Source organism: Pantherophis guttatus, chromosome 8 (assembly GCF_059756535.1).
Source record: "Pantherophis guttatus breed Tessera chromosome 8, ASM5975653v1, whole genome shotgun sequence".
In the NCBI taxonomy this organism is placed as follows: Eukaryota; Metazoa; Chordata; class Lepidosauria; order Squamata; family Colubridae; genus Pantherophis; species Pantherophis guttatus.
Window position 1 is genome coordinate 43,939,718 of NC_142070.1, and position 23,540 is coordinate 43,963,257.

General features: G+C 38.1%; 1 protein-coding gene across 5 annotated transcripts; it reads right to left on the reverse strand.

Moving 5' to 3' along the window:
- Positions 1 to 3,143: 3,143 nt before the first annotated feature.
- TLR3 (toll like receptor 3) lies at positions 3,144 to 22,117 on the reverse strand. 5 transcript variants are annotated; one of them, XM_034401504.2, is made up of 5 exons: positions 21,875 to 22,117; positions 12,860 to 13,304; positions 10,588 to 10,779; positions 7,354 to 9,167; positions 3,144 to 3,642 (listed from the first exon to the last, which is right to left on the reverse strand). In XM_034401504.2, the coding sequence occupies exons 1-5, from the start codon at positions 21,973 to 21,975 to the stop codon at positions 3,414 to 3,416; spliced, it is 2,781 nt and encodes a 926-aa protein (XP_034257395.2). In that variant the 5' UTR covers positions 21,976 to 22,117; the 3' UTR covers positions 3,144 to 3,413. The 5 variants fall into 5 exon arrangements, with proteins under 5 accessions (XP_034257395.2, XP_034257392.1, XP_034257391.1 ...); XM_034401501.3 differs by having other exon boundaries at positions 21,150 to 21,936; XM_034401500.3 differs by having other exon boundaries at positions 21,639 to 21,921.
- Positions 22,118 to 23,540: the final 1,423 nt, after the last annotated feature.

The window sequence follows — 23,540 nt, forward strand, 5'->3', positions numbered from 1 at the left end:
CGTCGGATGCTTCGAATGGGGAAGCCCTTGGAAATAACCCTCCCGAAGTAGCTAGCCTAGTTCGCAAAGGGGGACCGAGGACGTAGCTTTGTTTCTCCCTTACTCGCGGACACATCTTTTTAACAGGCCGTCCGTTTGGGGCCATTAGGAAACTATACGCCGGAGTAGAATTTATCTCCTTTCTGCCCGAGAGAGAATGCTTTTGTGAGGAGGCTCTGCCGTTGGCAAACAGACAGCTTCTCTTTACCAGTTATTTCCATTTTCCTGTGCAAGTAATATATGCATTTATTTATTTATCGGTGTTTTTCCACTGCTCCACTCCTTCCTCCTCCCAGGGCTCACCTCACCTGAATGTGGTAGGGATTGGGGAAAAGAAACCAATCCTGGAGAAGAGTCGATTAATTTCTCAAGAGGCCTAGAATATTGCTGGGAGTGTCTAGGAGTAATTGCTAAAATAGATGGCCGTTTTCAGACTGCGTTGTTAGGATTTTTAGACCCTGCTGTGGGCTCTCTCACAAAATGGCTGTCACAGGGACCTCTGGCTTCTTCGCAAAATGCACCTTGCATCTCCCCATGGAGATGCCCAGTCCTTTCTTAGACAAACTGTTCAGAATACCTCCTGCCAATGATTTCTAATATCCCAGGTTGCTCTGTAGTTACGCAATTTAACATTTAAAAAATGTAAAAGGAAACTGCACCTTCTGATGCCTAAAAGGTTCACCATAGAATATTATTTCCTAATAGTAATTATTCATCCTGTGCATAAATAAGGATGCTTGAAATTGGCACTTTGCATCACATCATGCCAGCTGATGTTATTTGTAAGACTATAAATAATTTTCGTATTTAATAATCACAAAGCAATAGGATCTCTATTATTCTTATATGGAAACATACAGTATCTTGAGTCAGTGTACAGAAGCTGATCTACTTCTCAATTAAATATCTTTAGACTAATTCAGATTAATAAGAATGATAATACATCAGGTCAGTGTAGCACCCTAGATTGATATTGGGTTTCATAGATAAATTCCATTGTCACTTTAAAATTGTCCCCCTCCAGCAGAAAGTCTGGAAAAATGTCACTATACGAGAAATCAATTTGTGAGAAAAAAACGCATTACTTCTTTGTTCTTTCTAAATTTTATTATCAAAAAGATCAAGTTTATCCAAATAATACGCATATCAATTTTATTTTATATATGCACTTTTGTGTAAAAATGTTATGAACATGAATGGAAGCTAAAGATTTTCTAAATCAAGCCATAAATCATGTAAGCATATGTGCTGTTGATTAAAATACATTCAACACTCTTACTAATATGTAGAAGATGATAATGTCTTTTATCCTTAATTCCTAGGAGAGGAAGAGAAACAAAATGTGAGAACAACCTTATTGCTATGGAAGTAGGATCTGAACATTTTACATGGTTTTTTGCATGTAACAGTTGTGGATCCTAGTTCATCTCATGAATGGAAAGAATTCTGTTTTTAGAAGGACCAATTTGGGTCACCAGTTATATCTGAGAATGTAAATTCAAGTACAGTGATAAATTAACTGGAATCAGATGTCTTGTTAGAGAGAAATCTGTCCATAAGAGGGATGGTCAGACCACACTCCCTTTTAGATCCCATTGCATTTGTCCCAGCAGAGGAGGAGGAGGCGTGGGAGTCAGGGTCAGCATCAAGGCAACCTGAGAGCTCCGAGGGGGAAGAGGGAATGGAGCCGGCACACAGAGAGAAGCAGAGCCTGGGCCATCTGCCAGCCCTCAGATGGAGAGTCAACAGCCCCCAAGTCTGATGAGGTGGTTGATGAGGAGGAACAGCTGGCTGCAGTGCCTGATGCACAGATGTGCAGAAGGCAGAAGAGAGGAGAGCAGTGGAAATCTGTGGGCCGACCCTTGTGGAGGAAGAGCCACCGCTGCTAGCGAAACCCCACCCTAGCTCTGGGGGAAAAAGGCAGGGGGCGGAGATGAATAGATGTGGCAGACAACTATTCATCTCCCTGCCAGATAGACTTGTTAGCCTGCGTTGAGAGAGAACCTTTTTGCTGGGGTTGCTGGCACTCCTAATAAAGGAATCTGAGTTCACTTCAGAGGGTTTGTCATATTTGGGGAGCGGGGTCAGAACACCCTCTTTTCTAGTGCATCAGATATTGGGATTCTACTGTGGGAATGCAGTGGCCATAGTACATGTATAGACCAGTTTAGCTGTTTGGACACGTGTATGGAGCTTAGCACCGAAATAATCTGACTATGAAAAGTGGATTCAATTGGATGATCTCTGAAGGGCCCTATTCGTTCTCTCTTTGTTGATAACATAGGCTGTGCCTGCATAGCAGAGACATCTCCTTGTAGAACATTCCTGACAACTGAGGTAAATCTCTGGTAACGGGGCCTCTCGGTTGGCAGGTGATGGGATGCTGGGAACGAAGCCAAATATGATAACATGGCAGAGTTAAGTTTTGTTTTTACATTAGGTATCGCTTTCCTAGAATTCACGTGATTTACTGTAATATGGTAGGATGTGAAAGTTATGTCCAGATATGGAGAAAATCCTTTGTATCACGGATGTAATATGAGAATGTATAGCTGTAATCATGCCTTCTGATACGCCCTATACCCTTGTATAATAAAAGAGGGTGACAGAGTCAGCTCTGGGCTCTATCATCCCGAGAAACACTTGCCCTGTGTCATCTCTAATCTGAACCTCTCATGAGGAGCCAACCAGGATGATTGCAACATTCTACTCTTTACATTTCTTTTTTCCAGTAATATTATGCAGCAAGGACAAAAGTTTAACTTACTTGCAGCTCCTATTTCTGGGTAAGAGAGTGGAGAGAGACTGAAGTGTTGGGAATGTTCTATGCATGAACTCTGCTGTGTATAGACCAGTTAGTTTTGAGCAGTCAGAAAAAGGCAAGATGGCAGCCTCCTACTGTGGCTAGAGAATAGGAAAAGGAAGGTTATGTGAAGACTAGTGGGCAGGATGCCCAGGTGAGATTATGTGGCTAAGACAAAGGTTGGCGTACAGTGAAGAGAGAGGAGTGGGGCAGCTGTGAGTAAGCAATGAAAGGAAATTGCTGGAAAGATTGGTGGACAAGCTTCAACATGAACCACATGGAAAAGAAGGAGAGAGATTAGTTTGGGATTTAAAATCAACTACATTTTTATTTAGTACATACCCTATTTTTGGTCTCACCTCCTAAATACGTTCACTGCCTTTTGCAGCAAACATTTGATGTTCCCGAATGCTACTCATTCATTTTGTATGTTTGGATACAACACTCTCCTATTTTGGATAGAAGAAAGAATCCTGGAAGAATGGTTTTACATTTACTTCTATTTTCAATATCATATTTTTAGTGTGGTATTTTAACCCAGAAATGCATGCAATATTCTTCTTAAAACAAATTATATTACCCTACTATTGGACTGAAGTGCTGATTTCAATTGCTGGTAAAAGGCATCTAGACGTTCTTTCTGCACAGGCCATTCCAAAATACAATGAGATTTGAACATTGCTCTTCGTAAACAAAGTGCATTCTTTAACTTGTAATCAGGAATATCATGTCGAAAAATTAGTATAACAGAATCCCGACTTTGTTCAATGGCTTGTTGTATAGCATGATAAACTTTGAACCTGAAGAAAACAAAGACATGTTTTGGCTTAGTAGACTTACTTATAAGTTTCATAAGTAAGTATCTTTATGATGCAATGACTATCTTAAATCATTTAGAATCAGTAATACTTTTAAAAGATTTAAATCATTTAGTGCCATAGAATCCCAAAATTCAAAGGAACTTTATAAGCTACCAATTATCTGTTTAGTGCAAAAATATTCAAACTAAGCTATCTTTCTCAATATCCAGGGAAAAAATGATAAAAATATTGTAAATGTTGTTAAGAATATTGAAAAATGATAAAGAGTGCAGGTGTTAACACTGTGAGTGAAGGAATGCTAACCTATGGATATGGTTCAATTTTGTACAAATTCTACGTTGTTGAAATTCATTTTTTCTCATTAATCTACATTCAGTATCCCATAATGACAAAGTTGAAAACAGAGTTTTAGAAATTTCTGTAAATTTCTTAAAAAAAAGAAACTGAAATATCACATTGGCATAAATATTCAGACCCTTTGCAACACCACTTGAAATTTAGCTCAGGTTCCTCCCATTTCTCTTGATAGTTGCTGACATGTTTCTACACCTTGATTGTAATCAACCTGTGGTTAATTGGCTGGACTTGTTTTGGAAAGGCACTCACCTCTCTATAGAAGGCCTCATAGCTGACAACGCATACTGTAGCAGAGCAAAAGCCATGAGGTCAAAGAAACTGCCTGAAGAGCTCAGAGACAGGATTTATTGCAAGGCACAGAACTGGGGAAGGCTACAGTAAAATTTCTGCTGCACTGGAGGTTCCTAAGAGCACAGTGGCCTCCATAATTCTCAAATGGAAGAAGGTTGGCACAACCAGGATTCTTCTAACAACTGGTCATCCTGTCAAATTGAGCAATCAGGGGAGAAGGGCCTTAGTAAGAAAAGTGACCAAGAATCCAATGATCATGACTGAGCTCCAGAGATTCTGTGTGGAGATGGTATAAAGTTCTAGAAGGACAACCATCACTGCAGCCATCTACCAATCTGGGCTTTATGGCACAGTGCTAGACAGACCGCCTCTTCTCAGTGCAAAACACATGAAAGCCCATTTGGATTTTTCAAAAAAGCACCTGAGGGCTCTCAGACAGTGAAGAACAAGATTCTCTGGTCTGATGAAACCAAGATTGAACTGTTTGGCAACATTATGTTTGTAGGAAATTAGGTACCATTCATCACCTGCCCAATATCATCCCAACAGTGAAGCATGGTGGTGGCAGCAGCATCCTGTGGGGATGTTTTTCAGCAGCAGAGACTGGGAGACTGGTCAGGGTTGAAGGAGAACTGAATGGAGCAAAGTAGAGGGATATCCTCAATGAAAATCTGTTCCACAGTGCTCAGGACCTCAGACCGGGCTGAAGGTTCACTTTCCAACATGACAACAATCCTATGCAATCAGCCAAGACAACACAGGAATGGCTTAGGGACAACTGTGAATGTCTCAGGGTGACTTGAACCCTATTGAACATCTCTGGAGGAACCTAAAAATGGCTGTCCACTGACAGTCACCATCCAACCTGACTGAGTTTGACAAGATTTGCAGGGAAGAATGGCAGAAAATCCCCCAATCCAGGTGTACAAAGCTCGTCGCATCATACCCCAAAAGACTCCATGCTGTAATCGCTGCTAAAGGTGCTCAACAAAATACTGAGTGAAGGGTCCATGTGCCAATGTGATTTTTTTTCTTTTTAATAAATTTACAGACATTTCTAAAATTCTTTTTTCACTTTGCCATTCTGGGGTAGTAAGTACATTAATGAGAGGAAAAAAAATAATTTCAACCACTGTAGAATCAGGCTGCAGCATAACAAAATTGACAAAGGTGAAAGGGGTCTAAAATCTGTCTGAATGCACTGGGTGCCTGATGACTGGAATTTAGTTTTCCGCTGTGCTCTTAAGACCCTGCTCTTCCAACAGGCAGGGCTAGCTTCATAATTGAGTTTTAAATTCGGAATTCTTAAATTTTGGGGTTTTTTAGCTAACTGGCCTTAATTGTAATACTTTTAATAATTTTTAAATTTAAATTGTGATATTTGTATTGTGTTTTTACCTGGCTGTACACCACCCCGAGTCCTTCGGGAGAGGGGCGGTATAGAAATAAAATTATCCTATCCTATCCTATCCTATCCTATCCTAGTTCTTGTGCTTTTATATAAAGGGAAAGATAGCAATACTACATGGGAAATGGGGATGGGAGTTTTGCATAATTCTGACTGAAAAGATACAAGCAGTGGAAATCTATGGTCATTTTTATATGCATTTTTCCTAGAATTCATTTTAAATAGTTCTTCCCTTGTATAAAGTGCATTGGGTTATATTTCATTAATATATGCTTTATAGGCACCCTGTTGAGTTGTGAACTTTATCACAAAAGTTGTGAAAATGTAGATTTTGATACACAAGCATGTCCTAATTTACTTATACAATAAAGATTTAAGATTGTGAACCTCACATACAGAAGTGAACCAGACAAATTTCCCTGACGACTTGAAATATTATGTATGTTACTTCCACTAATAACATTCAGGGACCACTCTCACCCTGGTCATCACTTCTTTACCCTCCTATCATTGGGAAGGAGATATAGAAGTATAGCCAGGTGTACGAACAGGCTGAAGAACAGTTTTTAATCCGTGGGCTGTCAGAATACTGAATGAGAAATAACGTCATAATTACGTAGTATGATGGACTGCAGAGCTGGCACAATGTGTAACGGGTGCAATAGGACTGGGTGTTTTATTAATATGATTTATTGGGTTAGGGATTTACTGTCTTCACTGTGAGTTATATTGTGTTGGGGGGGGTGCACTGAGGGAGTTCAACCAATCTCATTGTACATAGGTTGTGCACTGACAATAAAGATTTGATTTGACTAGAAAACAAGGTACTTACAGCATTTTTCTTTAAGTGACACAAGTTGTATGTTTCACTGATGATTTTAGATTTGTAATTCTAGCCCTGCCAAAGCCTTGATAAAGCCTGAAAACAGCTCCTGTCCCAAATTAAATTTCAGGACCCAGGTGCAAAAGACTGGCAAGAAGGTTCTTTACTAGACAAAGTTTATATTCCTGTGAATATTTCTGTTTGAAAGAATTTAACCAGGACTATTAATTTATAGCACATTCCTGCTCAAATAGTTCTGTCACTCATATTGTAATTAAACAATAGAAGTACTGTGTTCCCCCAAAAATAAGAACCTGTCTTATATTTTTTTGAACCCTGAAATAAATGCTTGGCCTTATTGCCATGTGCTGAAAAGCCCAATTGGGCTTATTATCAGGGGATGTCTTATTTTGGGGGAAACAGGGTAATAAATAAAATACCTTAATAATGCATTTCATATACATTTTACCTTGTCACACTTACATTCTCTTAAATGCAATAGAGCAGTCTTGAAATTTAACAAAAATCAGCTCTATTGTTTGAAAGCACAACCTGGTATTTTTTGAACAAGATCTGTGACACGAAAAGTAAACTCCTGTGCTGTTTAAGTGGTACAATCTAAAATCTCAAAATTTCCACAGTAATATGTGGAATGAATGTTTAACTTAAAGGATTATTACCTTCTTTTAAACATAAGAAAATAGGATTCCTTAGCTGGAAATCCTGACAAGTCACAGAAACAGCTTTAAAATTAAAGACATGCCCTAAAAACCCAAATAAAATGGCAATTATTTAAATATTTTCAACTTACCTTTTACACCAGGGATCTTTTAAGAGATGTTCAGTTACAATAAATATGATCTTTCTACTTCTCTGTATGCTATTGATAATGGCTTCAAATTCAGATATTCCAGCTTCAAAATCTCGTTCCTCTAAACAGAATCGAATGGCTGGTTGATTATTTTCTTCAAGGGTAATAAAGTTCTTAGATACCCAGTTCATGTCCTTCTTGGCATGAATGATGTAGGCATCATATTCAAATTGCTGTTGTTGTCTATCTATTTCTTTGATGCCCAATACTCTGTTTACAGCCACAGTATACATAAATTTAATTCTCCATCCTTCAAAGTGAACAAGCAGAGCTATAAAGATGAGCAATGATACAGCAGTAGTGCACAAAATGTATACCAGCATAAAGGGGGCATTATCACAAATAGAAGTATCAAACTGTGCTACTGAATTAGAGTGATATTTGGGTGGAGTGTTGCATTGATAATTGTTTAAATTTGAGATATATGTTTTGTTGCTATTGAGCCACCTAACAAACCAAGCTATACTGTCACAAGTACAGTCAAATGGATTTGAAGCCATATTTAATACTTTTAGATGTTTGAAAACAGCACCAAACACTTTCTCATCAATAGCTGTGATCATATTCTTTTGGAGGAAGAGAAAACTCAGAGATGTCAGATCATCAAAAACAGACTTGGGAAGTAGATTTAAGAGATTGGAATCTAAATTCAAGCTTCTCAATAAAGATAAGCCATAGAAAGCCTTGTGTGGAATCTCATCAAAGCCGTTTGATTCTAAATCCAGTAGACGGAGGTTGTGAAGATCTTTGAGAAAGAGAACAGGACCATCTGGGTTAGTGTGTTTCCAAAGTCGAGCCAGATTATTGTGCTGCAGGTCAAGAATTTCAAGCTGATGCAGTCCATCAAATATATCATCCTCTATGTTAGCAATATTGTTGTTACCCATATCCAGGATTGTCAAATTCTTTAATTTACGAAATGGTGAGGGGGTGATTGCAAGATTACTGCAACGTACCTTTCTCATTCTCAGTTTTCGAAGACTTGGAATAAGAGTGAATGATTCACTCGTCAAATTCAACTGATAGTTATATGAAAGATAGAGAGTTTCAATATTACTAAGACCTTGAAATTCCTGACCTGTAAGGTTCTGCTTAATATTATTTAAACCTAAATCAAGCATTTTTAGTTGCCTTAGCCAATAAAAAGCTTTGGGCTTGATGGAAACTATTCCAGCTTTTGTTAGATTGAGAAATTGCAGAGAAGAATTTGCAAGTGAAGCAAATGTCATATTTGTTATTGAATTTATATTGCACTGACATAAACTCAGGTTTTTCAAATTTTCTAAACCTTTAAACGTATGAGGAGTAATCTCCAGAAATCTATTACCATCCATAATAAGGTAATTCAAGTGAGTTAGCCACTGGAAAGCCAAATCAATTATTCTGACGTGTGAATTTTCCAAGTTCAAATAGTTCAGATTGTGAAGTCCATAAAGAGAATGAGAAAACAGTTTTGTAATATTGTTATTCATTAGATTTAGTTCTTTTAAATTTGAAAGATATATAAATGAGGCATTTTCAATGACAGACAAATAATTATTTGATAGGTTTAAAATGGTAAGGTTGGTTTTACTCATTCTACTAAAGGTCAAATTGGAAATCCGTGAAAGTTGCACTTTGCTCATTGAAAGGTTCTGTATTTTTGTGCCAGATAATTCCAAACAAAGTTTCTCTGTGCCATCAGGTCCCAATGGAACGTTGTTCAGATCAAGGCCATATATATTTTCAATAGCTTGGAAGCAGCCTGGTTGAAACTAGAAATAATAAATAAAATGTTTTAAAATTATTCCACATGACAGAAATGTTGATCCCACCATCACCACCCCCAAATTTTGAGCCAACTCTCCCAGTGCATAATTTGAGGATCCTCCTGGGCTCATGGCTCCTACTCAAAGAGTAGGTGGCAGTTGTACAGTAGCTAGGAGGATCTTTCTCAACTTTGTGTTGTGTACCAATTATGCCCATTCCTGGAGAGGGAGTCACTGTGCCTGGTCAGTCATGCATCTTCCGCTTGAAAAGTAGACAGAAGCTTCCACTGGTATAGTGAGAATGGTGCATGTAATACTTCTGCTGTACAAACTGCATTGGGTGCCAGTTTGCTCCAGTGCAATTTAAAATGTTGGTTATACCTTTAAAGTCCTTCATGACATGGAACCAGTTACCTACAGAAACATCTCTGCCTATTACTTCAGACCATCCCACCTGATTAGGCAGGGAAGACATGTTGCAGACCCTGTCATTTAAAGAATTCCAACTGGGGCTCCAGGAAGAGAGTCTTCTCTGCCATTGCTTCCACTCTTTGGAACCTTCTCCCCCTCCAGGTGCAAGGTGGGCACCTACTCTCCAGGCATTTCAAAAATATCTAAGAACCTGGCTCTGCCATTTCATGCGGGGCTCATAGAGGACCACACAGCCGTGGAGATGGTTAGTGCACTGAAGGTCCTCCCCAAGCCTTTTAATTAACTTTTAATGTTGAATCTTAACTATGCTTGCCTCATATTTAAATTTAATAGTATAGCATTTAGCATAGCACTTAGACTTATATACCACTTCACAGTGCTTTACAACCGTCTCTAAGTGGTTTACAGAATCAGCATATTGCCCCCAACAAGCTGGGTCCTCATTTTACTGACCTTGGAAGGATGGAAGGCTAAGTCAACCTTGAGCCTGATAAGCTTTGAACTGCCAAATTGCAGGCAGCCAGCAGTCAGCAGAAGTAGCCTGCAGTACTGCACTCTAACCACTGTGCCACTGCGGCTCTTATATACAGTTTTTATGTTTTAACATTTTATTTGTACACCACCCAGAGTCCTTATGTGAGGGTGATGGGCAGTTTCTAAATTTGATAAACAAATAAATTATTAAAAATTTCTTCCTCTCCAATTTTCACAGAAACTAGAGGTCCAAATTAGACAATACCTACTTTAATGCAATTAAGGCAATGGCTGGAGGGGTCGCAAAGAGGTTGGCAGAATGTGGATTTTTTTAAAAAATAAACATATTTTTAAGAGACATAATGCATATGGATTTTCATGCAAATAATGTGAGATGTGAGAGAGAGAAAGACACCGGGGGGGGGGGGGGGAGAGAGACGGATGATCCTGTTTATTCCTAAGTAGCTTTCATCCATATTCTTTCAGGCCACCAAGATCTAGGCGAGATGATTTTGTTTACCTCTTTTATGGGGTTTGATGAAAGGTCCAATCTTTTTAATGAAGAGTTACCAAGAAAGTATAGATCTTCTTTATTTAATTCTGTAATTTGGTTTTGAGACATCACAAGCTCTTGTAGATTCTGTAATTGCTGCTGTGACCCTAATTTTGTAGAACTTAACTGATTATGAGAGACATCAAGGAATGTCAAATTCTAGCAAAGAGAAAAAGAAAAGAAAGAAAGCAAATTATCTATGTTATACTTCCCTCTCATCAGTTGCAAGTCTTCCATTCTATATTAGGCTTTCTGATTAAAGCTATGGCTGTGCAGTGCTTTCAGTCTGACACAACAGCACAGCCAGGGCATGCATACAGCTCTTTCAGAAAACTTTACACCAAATTTAGAAGTCAAAAGCACAATCTCAGGAAAAAGCAAGCTGCTTTAAGTAGTACCATCCATATGCTCTATGGCATTTTTTTTTAACTGCAAAGCACTGTACAGCCCTAATTAAACCATGTGCAACACTAACTAGAACAAATCTAGAGAGTTTCTTCCAGTTATAGCAAATTTGATACTTAAACAAAAACATTAATTTGGCAATTATCCTCACGTTCTTGCACTGACACAAAAGACTAAAGTCCACAAATACACTTAAGAGAAATGAAGAAACACTACATAAGAACAAGAACAGGCATGGTCACTTCATTTTTGGAGCGCAACTCTCATGTAAAATAGCCAGGATCTGAAGAGTCTGATAATTACAGTCCAAAATATATTTCTAAATTACTGAAAAACTGAGAAGCATTAATTATCTTTTTCTCTTCCTACCCATACAAAGTTTGAAAATTTGTGAAATTTAAATCATTATAAACTAAACATGTTTATTACTGCTGGGTTTATCCTTGATTATCATTCTTTACATTTCTGCAGTTATTATGTGATTTTAATTATTTCTATTACTTGGCATTATATTGATGTTCTCGTTGTGCCCTACCACCAGGAATTGCTTTGCAAAGTAGACTATCTAAATCAAATCAAATCATCAGTAATAAAACTGATCCTGATGTCTTCAACATATGATTATTCTGTGAGTTGTCTTTGATTTTAAAAAATTAACATGACTTCAGTAGACACTATGTTATGGACATCTCCTACCCTGGAACAGCTATTGTTGGCCCACACCCATTTTCTTTAGGGATTTTCCAGAGAATCCATATCTCTCCAAACTTTCTTTCTCTTTTTTCTCTTCTCTTTCTCCCTCCCTCTTTCTCTCTCCCCCCCACATTTTTACCCTATTGCAATCCACAGACTCTTAGTGGCATGTATATATGTCTGTGTGTTTTAGACATACACACACAGCTTACTTTCTTAACAATATTAGTTCTATAATGATCCTATGTGGATAGTCATTGTGATTACATCTTTTCTTAGTATCCTACCGTAGTATGGTAAACCAACTCCTCAAAATAAGCCACAAGAAAGCCCTGTATAACGAGAAGTTTAAGAAGCCTATGTTTGAGTATTAAACAATTATCATATGCTTAAAATAATGGCATACAGAACCCCTTTTCTTGGCAACAGCCAGTATTAACTTAGAATTCCTTTCCTTTGCTGTGAACCTTTGGTGTAAACTGATAACTACATGTAGATAACTACATTGAAAAAAGGTGATATGAGGCCAGAGGAGAGTTCAACCAGCAACAGTCTCAAAAGACTTACTGTAAGACAATTTATTTCATTCTACCGTTTTGGCATTGCTATCTTGTTTTTTGACTGCATCATTAATGTTCAGTGTATTTCTGCTCAGTTTTTTTGCTCTACAAAGACTATGACTGAATTTGTGGAAAACTAAGTCACCAAGATCAAGAAGAAAAAAACCTTTTAAGTCCTTTATTTAGGATAAGAATCCCGATACAGTAAGATTATACAGTTATATTTTAAAGCAGAATATGAAATAACAAGAAACACAAGACTAGAAAAAAATTAATAAAAGCAGACATTTGAGAATAAATATACACTCTTATATCACTGAGTAGCAAAAAATCACAGTGTTTATGGAAGGCATTAAACCCATTTCTGTTAAACAGAAATGGGTCTTTTCCTCTTCCATGAAATAACTCCATCAAAAAAGCTGGAGAATCAATACCAGTCAAAAGAATCATTATTTAGGAAAATGATGTTAGTATAACTCAGTCAAGTCATATTCACATATGGTCATATCATGCTATCCTTAATGTAGTAGAACCTACAATCATATGAACTCATAAAATGGCAGATCAAAGCTCGGACTTACCTTCAGATTTTTGAAAGGATCCTTTTTTGTATTCAGAATGTTGAATCCCACATTAAGCTCTCTCAGATTGGTACAGGAAGTAAAAACATCTCCATATAATATACGCAACTGATTGTGCTCCAGCCTCAATACCTCTAACAAAGGTAAACTGAGGCACAAGCCCATCTCTAGTTTAGAGATGGAATTGAATCCCACATTTAAATAAACAAGCTGATTGTACTTTGTAAGGTTTTTAGGCAGCAGTGTTTTCAGCTGGTTATGTGAAATGTCCAACACTGTTATATCAGCTGGGAGATTGGAGGGAATTTGAAAAAGCTTTAAATGACTACAGTCTGCCGTTTTATCTGTGATTTTACAGATATTCTGAGTTGATCCACAATTAGTTGGGATAGTGCAAAGGATGAAAGGCAAGCATGTCCAGCACTTCAGAAGCTTCTTCATTTTCCTGAAAGGAAAAAATACTCATTTAAAATAAATGTTTCCTTTCTGAATGTACTGTGTACATAGATAACCACAAACAGACAGATACAATTCTCTTTTGAAGTAAGCAGTGTCATGCAGACCCAAGAAATAAAGCATGAGGTAAAGAAATTACAGCTAAACACTAATGCTATTTACTAAGTTTTCCCATACTTTTCTATGCATGAATACTATATTTGCTTATTTCTTCATATTGTTCAGCTTTTGGTTCAAGTTTTATCCTTTCTCTTCTTCAGGTTCACATCAACCTTATCCAATTATACTTTTTTCATTCTTCCTTTTCTCAACCTTTTTGCTTTTCCTTCACATATTTCCCCTGCAACTCCAACATTATGCCATCATGATCAGTGCTTGTTTCATTCCCAATTTTGTATCCAATGTGCTTCTTTCTATCTATCACTAAAACTCATCATGACATTTAACCTGGCGAAAAGCTGTATCATAGGACAACCATTTTTGAATCAGGGTAACTCAAATGGACGAATGTACAGAATATACAACCTGGGACCCATGACTCCTGAGGGCATGAAATTTGGGCAAATTGTGGCTGCTTCAGTGCTACTAGTAACTGTTGTGCTCTTGATGTAGTCATGTGATTTTAATTTTCAATATTCCATCACAGTTCCCCAGCTGGTTTTGCCTTCCTTCACCCCCTTCCCCTCCCAGCAGCAGCCACTTAGCTGCCTACTATGACAGGAGGGGGATTTCTGATGCCAGATCCTACCAGAAAACTCAATGGGGAAGCCAGCAGAAAGTCAGAAATCCCTCTGACTCCCACAACTTTTTTCTCTGTCCTTGATCAATCTGTTTCTTTGTTTAAGTAAGGAAATATCTCTGAAATGATGACCCAAAGAGGCCTGGTTGTCCAGTTTATTCTAAACCTTCTCTCTTATTTAGCCATAAACCACTTCTTAACTAACCCATTCCTCATGCATTCTACTGACTTCATGTTTCTTCTGAAATACCCAACTCTCACTTCCATACAATAAAGAGAGCCAATGCAAGCTCTTATACACAGAGACATTTTCACTTCTTTCAAAATTCATTCCTCACCATAGACCAGATCCTACTCATTTCTATCCCATCAGTATTTATACTTTCCCATTTTATAAGTAACCTACATCTGAAAGACCAGGTTAGGGACAGATCAGCCTGGGGAAATTCTACCTATGTGACTGCAAAGAGTAAACACTGACTTGATGACATATAATCAATCAATCAATCAATCTACTGTTTGTTAGAGTATAATTTGCATCAGTCCGTTCTATTTTATCTATCAAATCCAACTACAGAAAGTCCTTGGTTAACAATCACTCGTTCAGCAACTACAGGTAGTCCTCAAGTTACGACCACAATTGAACCCCAAATTTATGTGGTTAAATGAAACATTTGTTCAGTGAGTTTTGTCCCGTTTTATGACCTTCCTTGCCATTCAGTTGTTAAGTGAATCACCATAGTTGTTAAGTTAGTAACATGGTTGTTAAGTGAATCTGGCTTCTCCATTGACTTTGCTTGTCAGAAGGTTGCAAAAGGTGATCACAAGACTCCAGGACACTGCAAGAGTCATAAATATGAACCAGTTGCCAAGCATCTGAATTTTGATCATGTGACCATAGGGATGCTGCAACAGTCATAAGTGTGAAAAATAGTCATATGTCACTTTTTTCAGAGATATTGTAACTTTGAATGGTCAGTAAATGAACTGTTATAGGTTGAGGACTACCTGTATTCAAACTTACAATAGCACTGAATGAGAGGTAGTGTGACCAGTTCTCAAAATTTCAGATGCCACAGCGTCCCTACAGTCACATAATTGTGATATGAGCAGTTGGCAACTGGCTTGGATTTCTTATCGTTTCAGTGCCTGCAATTGGCAGACTTCCCTATCAGCTTTGCACAAGCAGAAGTCAATGGGGAAGGTGGCAGGAAGTTGGAAGTCATTAGCAACCTGTGTGGTCCTCACTTAACAACAGCAATGGGGGATTACCAAAATTGCACAGTCACGTAACACTGCACTTATGACGACTTCGCTTAGCAATAGAAATTGTAGTCCTAATTACTGCTAAGCAAAGACTACATGTACCTTGTTATTTGAGACAATAATTTTCAGACCTCATCTCTTTCCTTATGCTCATTTTCCATTTATTCTAGTAAGAGAGATGAAACTACCTTCTAATATTTATTAATGCAGGACTTCTATTTTTTCTCTCTCTCTGTGGCTACTGTAATTTCATTCTATTTCTTTCATTTCTTTTCTTTCACATCTAGTTCCTCCAAACCCATTCTTGACATTAGCAAAGAGTGGTCTGCCCCATATTAAAAACCACTCATCATCTTTATATCCTTCATAAATTATCTCAACGTTTCATCATAAACAACAAAATCAATATATGTGAATTTATTCATTTCCCATGTTCACATTTACAGATTTATACATCACTACAGAGAAAATGTTCACCCAGTCACCACTCTCATTCATTTCTGGATTTGTAAGTGGCCTAATCTTTTATTTTTTTAGTATTCTGACTCATCTAGTCCCACCCAATTGAGGTCACCAATACAATAATTTCTCCTTGGGTCATATTCATACTGTGTTTCCCAAAAATAAGACCCTGTCTTATATTTCTTTTGAACCCTGAAATAAGCGCTTGGCCTTATTGCCATGCGCTCAAAAGCCCGATTGGGCTTATTATCAGGGGTTGTCTTATTTTGGGGAAAACAAATTATATAACCTTCCCCCAAACGTCTGTTTTCCCCCTTATTTTTCCCTATCACTGAACTCTAGAGGGCATAGGGAGCATCCCTGAAAAATAGGAGAAACAGACACTACCAAGGCAATGATCAGACAAATGGGTTTGAGTTTGATCTAAGAAAATAACTTGAGAAAACATCTCAAAAAGTCCCTCTCTACTTCACTTGAAGATAAAGGGAGGGAGGGGGAGGGATGTTCAGACTTGCAAGACTCTGTTGCTATAACTTACCATAAGTGTTGTCCTGACCTGTTTGTCACTGTTGTTTCTTAGTCTGGCCTGTACTTTTGGGCTAACAAAAATATTACATCACAGATCTTTGGAGCTGTCCAAATGAATGCAAATATGGCTCATGGCTTATTAATCAATAATCAACAACTATAAGATACTATAAGATCCTCAGCTGACTTTTTTCTTCCTGCAATAATCTTTATCCTCTTCCCACTTGCTTCCGTGAAAAAATGCAAAAATAAATGCTGAAACAAGCAAGATATTTGACTAGGAATGTGTCCCTCCATTTTTTTACTTAAAAAAAAAGAAAGAAAAAATAATTTAAAATTAAATTTAAAGAAAACATTTTTATATTTGTAGCCTGAGCCTGGTACAAACTCAGAAATCAGGAATAAAGGTCACAATTAAATCATGATTTATATAGTAATGTTACTTTGAAAGGCTAATGCAAACCATAATTTACTAATTTGAATGCATTTCCAAGCAATTTGGTGAAAAGTAAAAAGCTATCAAGTAAATCAAATACACCAGAGAAAAGCTGGAGGAAGAATAAATGTCAGAGCATACAGACAAAATTCCTGTTTATGGTTAACAGGATTTGAAACATTTTATACTACAGATAGTCCTCAAGTTATGACTACAATTGAGCCCAACATTTATGTTGCTAAGTGAAACATTTAAGTGAGTTTGCCCCATTTTACAACTTTCTTGTCACAGTTGTTAAGTGAATCATTGCAGTTGTTAATTTACTAACACAGTTAAGTGAATCTGGTTTCCCCCTTGACTCTGCTTGTCAGAAGGTTGCAAAAGCTGGTCACATGACCCCAGGACATTGCAACTGTCATAAATGTGAACCAGTTGTCAAGCAACTGAATTTTGATCAAATGACCATAGGGATGCTGCAATGGTCGTAAATGTGAAAAATGGTCATAAGTCACTTTTTTCAGTTCTGTTGTAACTTTGAATGGTCACTAAATGTTGTAAGTCGAGGACTACCTGTACTAGCTTTATTTTACTAATCTATGCAGGACATTATAGCAATGCACCATAAACCTTGTAGGGCTTTTAGATCTCAGCTGAAAAAATGCAGACAACCACAAAATTCCAGCAAAGGGTTAGCGTTTTTTTCCTGCAAATAGTCAGACAGGGTTGTTCATTTATATGTAAATATAAAAAATTCTTCAGGTCAGTCAAGACTCCTGACAACTGCCTGCACAAAGTGTTTGCCGATTCCTTCTTCTTAGATGTAAAAAAGCCAGTTTTGTCTAGTGGTTAAGGCACTAGGCTAAAAAGTGGGAGGCTATAAATTCAAGCCCAGCCTTAGCCATGAAAGCCAGCTGAGTGACTTTGGGCTAGTCACTCTCAGCCCAATGAACAGTGTTGTTGTTGTTGTTGAGGTGGGAGAAAAATTGTTGGATATGTTCACCATCTTGAGGTATTTGTAAAAATAAAAGCAAAATACAAATAAATAAGAAAAGAGAGTGACAAATGATCACTCAAGTGGCATTGTGCCTAAGGCAAGACTAGAATTTATAATTTCCAGATTTCTAGCCTGGTTCCTATAAAAATACTATACTATCTTTTATAATAAAAGTGTAAGCAGCTTTTCAGTTTCTAGATGGGAAAGCACTGGATTATAATCTCCCCTCCTCAAAAAATTAATCTATTCACTTTCCCCTTCCCCAAATAAAAATAATTAACTCAATTCCCAAAGACCTCTGTAGTCTCCAGAGGCCAACATCTGCTTGTAACTAGAACAAGCTGTTAATCCCTTTCAACAGTCTTTTTTCAGGTTAGCTTTTTAGTAACTATGGCACAGCTAAGTATCAAAAATGTCAGTTCTGAGATTGCTATATTTTAATCAATTTATATAGATTAAAAGCCTTTATATTTCAATAAGGTATTTTTTATTTTAGGAATTACTATGCCATTATTCTAATAACTTTCTTTAAGGGTGGTGCTTTATTTCTTAGGTATATTTTCTTATCCCCCCCCAAAAAAGGAACTCCAGATTCAAATCCATTTCTGTGAAGGGACATGCAAACTTACAACTTCAATAGCAACTCATGAAAACGTGTTTATTGATTCTGTTCTACCACCTACTATTGTCCGCTGCCCCAGATCCCAGTGACAAGAATGCAGGAACTTAGTGCATGCCCAAAACAGGAGTTCTCCACAGCTTCATCTCCATTCTTATAAATCACATTAGTGCCTTTGCTAAAGGAAGAAAATTATCAATATAGAAATGCCATTTTTGTTAATCTTCAATTTTTAAAAATGCTTATTGTGTGGTTATTCAACTTTCTGTCTGGCTGTGATTTTGCAGACTTCAGGTCTTAGAAATTTCTGATCGGCATCCTTTACATCTTTTGTCTTGAAGGTTATATCTATGTTTTTGCTTCCTTTGATATCTGGATTTCCTACTATTTTCTAATTGACTAGTAATTTTATTACTAGAGCAGAAAATGAGCCAAAGCTAATTAAACAATTGAGATAGGAAGTAATTTTCCTGATAAGTATTTATATATTAAATGTACAAAGAAGCTGTCTATCTCTAATTTCCCCACTTTTAAAAGAATTTTGCACTTAAAAAGTTGATAACACTGCTTGGTTCTTTCCAAAAATCAATCATATTGAAAACCTAATAAAACATATTCATTTATATTCTTCATATCCCATGTTTCTCTTGGTACATGGTTCTATTTACAAAATTTATTGGTCTGTCATATTTCCCAGATGCATATATAAAACTGTACTTCTGAAAATTAGCTGAAAAGTAACTTATGTGTACTCAAAAGCAAATTTTTTATTCATCAAGCTCCTCTAATCAGAAGGAACACAACTTTTTCTTCTGTCCTTTTATTAGTAAATTTCATTATAAAGGATGGATATAAAATGGTTTACTCCTTAAGCCTTAAGAGTGCTAAGTCAGAAACTCTTTTCAACCATATGATTTTCCCCCATTAACAAAGTGTCTTAAAATCTATTTCCTCTCTTCTTGGTTTTGGTATGTAGCTGCAGTGCTAAGGCAGAAATAGGCAGAAATAGAATGAAAATATCTTTGCTGTTTCAAGCTGTGCCACCTGTTACAATAGATCTGCAGTTAATTTGATTGCTCTGAGGACCTGGACCAAGTAGGGGCAAGCACATCCTGTTTTCTCACAGGTGGCAAGTGCACAGAGGAGCTCTGTTCAATTCTGAAAATAATAATAATAATAAAAAAGCTATACTACCCATACAAACGTCTTTTGAATTGTTTGACATTAGTTTTAAGTTCCTCTTTGTTCCACCAGAAGCTCCAATGGTTTCCTTATATAAATAGATCTTGCTTGTATGAATCAGTAGGGAGGAATTTAAATATTTCCACCTTGCATTGTTTTGTTTGAATATTCTTACATAAACAATTTCATTTTCTGGTAGGCTAAATGGCTATTCTTATCTGTGGTGAAGCTATGGAGATTGGCTTGTAAAATTTTGCCCTGGGCTACTCTATCGTATACCCTTGCCACTTTCTACTCCTACCTTTCAGTGCTGTTAATCATCAGTAGTATCTGGATTCTGTCCAATGCCATTTTTCCTGGGGATGATTTGTATGCAAATGAAGAAGCCCACAGAGTTTCTGGCAAGAGCAATAAAACTCTACAAAATAGCACTTCAAAATGAGTGACAGTAAGGGACTGACATTACAAAAAGTTAGTTACTCCAATGAAAGTAACATTTTCAAGGGAACTTATCCCAAAAGGTAACTAAATATTCATTTAAATAAGTCTAATGTGAGCTGGAAGAGAGACGCCCCATTTCTTTTTTTCCTAACCCAGGTTTCTCCTGATTGGTTGGAATTAGAACTCCCAGAATTCCTAGCAAACTGAATGCCCTTCTGGCTTATAGAATTCCTTGGTCCCTGGCCAAATTCAACATAACTTATTGTTCAACAGGACAGCCTCTATTTTCAGGCGTTTATTATACATTACAGTATTATCCCTGCCATACCTTCCACGCCCATTGAGAGGGATGGCCTTTTCTTAAAAAGCAAACTTTCCTTTCGCTATTACATTAGTAAGCAGAATGTGAAATCAGAAAAAAAAGCTACCTGTTTATCAAGACACACAGGTCTGATTTATGCATCTTATTAAGTCAAGGTTCACTACTAGAAGCATCTTGATTTATTAGTAACCTAAGCCCCAATCAAACCAGCTTACAAATACAAAAAAAAAAAAAAAAAAAACACATTTTGATATTGCCCCTACTTCAATCACCCAGCAATGACCACCTTCACTCTTTTAACCTCAATCTGCTTTAGAGGAAGATGAGAACAATCTGCTATGGACTGAATAAGGGTTAAAAGTGTGAGTTGCCAAGGTTTCAACAAACCCATTCAACTAATAAATGTCTGATGCATATGTGATATTAACCCATTGTGGGGAAATCACAACCCAGAGTTAAGCAGCAACAACCAGTGAACAAATGGGTACATGTTTCCTTTCAGTAGCAAAACGAAGTACAATCTTACCAGAAAAGTATCCAATGGTCCTTGAAAACAGACAGGCCCACAACTTCCAGAGGAAGCCCAGTATTATAGGTTCAATCCCAGATCTCACTTAAACCCTGCACTGAACTACTTCCATCAGGGCACCAATTTACACAGCTCTTTACTCATAGGTGACTATTCTTGGGACTAAATATTCATTTAATGGCATTGGTTCACTTTATAGCACTGTTTTTCAAACTTGGTCACTTTAAGAGGCATGGACTCCCAAGTTTGAAAAACACTTGTTTTAGAGCAAGATATGGGACCACCAGTCTTTATCTTTAATTCCCTCCCCGTTTACCTTTTTAATAGTCTGGGGTTTTCTTTGGAAAAGAGAGTAATTAAAAGGTGTTTTCAATCCCTTAAACCTCAATTCCTTAAACTAAAAGGTCTTTCAGCCATCCGCCAAAGAAGGCAGGGCTTTCCCTGCTGAAGAACCAAAGGCCGCGCGCGGAGTCCGGGCCTGCTGGAAGTTGTGGTCACAAAAAAGCTCTGAGAGGAGAAGCAATTCCTTATTTTCCCTACGTTTCATCAAGTTCGCTTTTCCCCTTGCCTGGGGGAGGTTGCGTAACAGCCAGCTATAAATTGAGCGCCTGCGACTGTCCCTTCTCATGCAGCCGTACAATCTTTTTTTGTTTCCCCCAAAGAAGGGAAAGGGCAAAAAGTTTCGATCTTTAAATGAGAACTTGCGTGGTGCAAAAACAGACCAAATCCCGAGTGGAAAATACCCAACAGCAATTTCCCTCTCCGCTCGCCTGCCCCGCGCCAAAACAAGAGTGTTAAAAGTTACTCTTTTAAGCTTCCGGTTAGATCTATTTTCTTTTTCTTCGGAGGCTGCAAGGAAAAGTCTTCACAACACTTTTGCTTCTCTCTCTCTCTTTCTCTCTCGTAGACAATCCGGGTCACACGAAACTGCAGGAAAAAAGTCGAAGGCTGGGCGCTGCACGGGCAGCTACGGACAACATTTTAAAAAGCCAAAAACAAAAACCTTGTGTCTGCAATTTCTATCTCATAAAATTAGCCAACCTGAAACGAAACCCAGCTTTCTGGATCACTTCCCGGCCCGGCCCGCCTCGCCTCGCCTCCACTGCGCACACACGCAGCCTCTGCAAATACCCAGCGGCCATAAATCAGTCATATACTGAACCCGCAGAAACAGCGGAGTATTTTGAGTATTTTCCCCCGAAAAATTTCCCCCTGCTTTTGCTTTAAAATACACGAAGCCTGCTTTTGAACTGTGCATAGTGTTCACATAACCGGGGAATAGCTACACCCATTTAGGGATCGAATTTGAAGGAGGCAAGTTTATTTGCAGACTGGGTGGGTGGGTGGGTGGGTGGGTGGGTGGGTATGGTTTCTTTCTTACAATCTCATGTCTCAAAAGGTTTTGCCCCTGCAGACTAAGAATATCAATTGGGGTGATATTCTTGTGATTACACTATGGATGCATGAATTGGCAGAGGCAACAATCACCCATCAATGTCAACTGTCAATCTAATCCAGGGTCGGCAACCTTAAACACTCAAAGAGCCACAAAGGTCCTAACTGGAAGCCCCCCTTCAATTCTGGAGCCGACCAGTCCAGTTCCCCCACCATAGAGTCTCCTCCTAGTGCGGCATCCTTTGTCCTCTACCTGTCCTAACCGAAAGCCCTATCAATTGCGGAGCCGACCAGCGACAAGGAGCCACAGCAAAGGGATGAAAGAGCCACATGCAGCTCCAGAGCCACAGGTTGCTGACCCCTGATCTAACCTATCCCACAGTAGAAAGCACAAGATAGCCAAAATAAGTCAACTGTTGAACAAAATAACTTGACTGGTGCATGAAACTGACCAATGCGTTTTTGATAGGCAAAAAGGGAAAGAGTATGAAGTTAAATGCATCAAATAAATTGAAAGCTATCCTTCGTGATTGCTGAACAGTGGGCCTGTCTTAAAATTATCCTTTACATAGATACCATCCTAAATGTTGGACTTTATCTTGCTCACCATTCAAGACTTAAGTAGGTTTATTGTTTATGCTATGTTTCCATTCTGGAAAATAACCATGTTTGTCCCTAATGAAGCCTCTCTAATGAAGGGCTATGATGTAAAAATTCTATTGCGTTTCCCCTATCTACCACAGGGATCCCCACCTCCCCATCCCCCCCACCCCCCACCCCCCAGTCCAGCACCGGTCCATGGCATGCCAGCAACTAGGCCATGCAAACAAGCAAAGTCCCATCCATGGGATGCAGGCAGCATGTGAAACCATAGCCCCTCTGCATCTTGGAAAAACCTCTCTCCATGGAACCAATCTCTGGTGCCCAAAAGGTTGGGGACCACTGGTCTACCATCATCACATCTGAGGCAGATGATTACTTCAAGAGAGCAAGTAAGTAACAATAATCTTTGGCTGAGGAGCAACCAGCTGGTTTCCCCAGAACATTCTTGAGGTTCCCAGGGTTAATACTGCAGAATGGACAGAATGCAAATGCAGTATATGGTATATGGAGGATTCCATACAATGGATAGATCTGGAGTGCAACTAGAATGACTATATAAGCCTGTTTATATGAAGAAGCTATCAGTCAGAGCAAAGAGTGGAGAAACTGTCATGAGAGGATAACAATTTTGGAAAAACTAAAAAATTCTAGATCTGTATCATCTTAGTCATATTTGGGGGAAGAGTAGAGGTAGAGAACTAGTGAACAG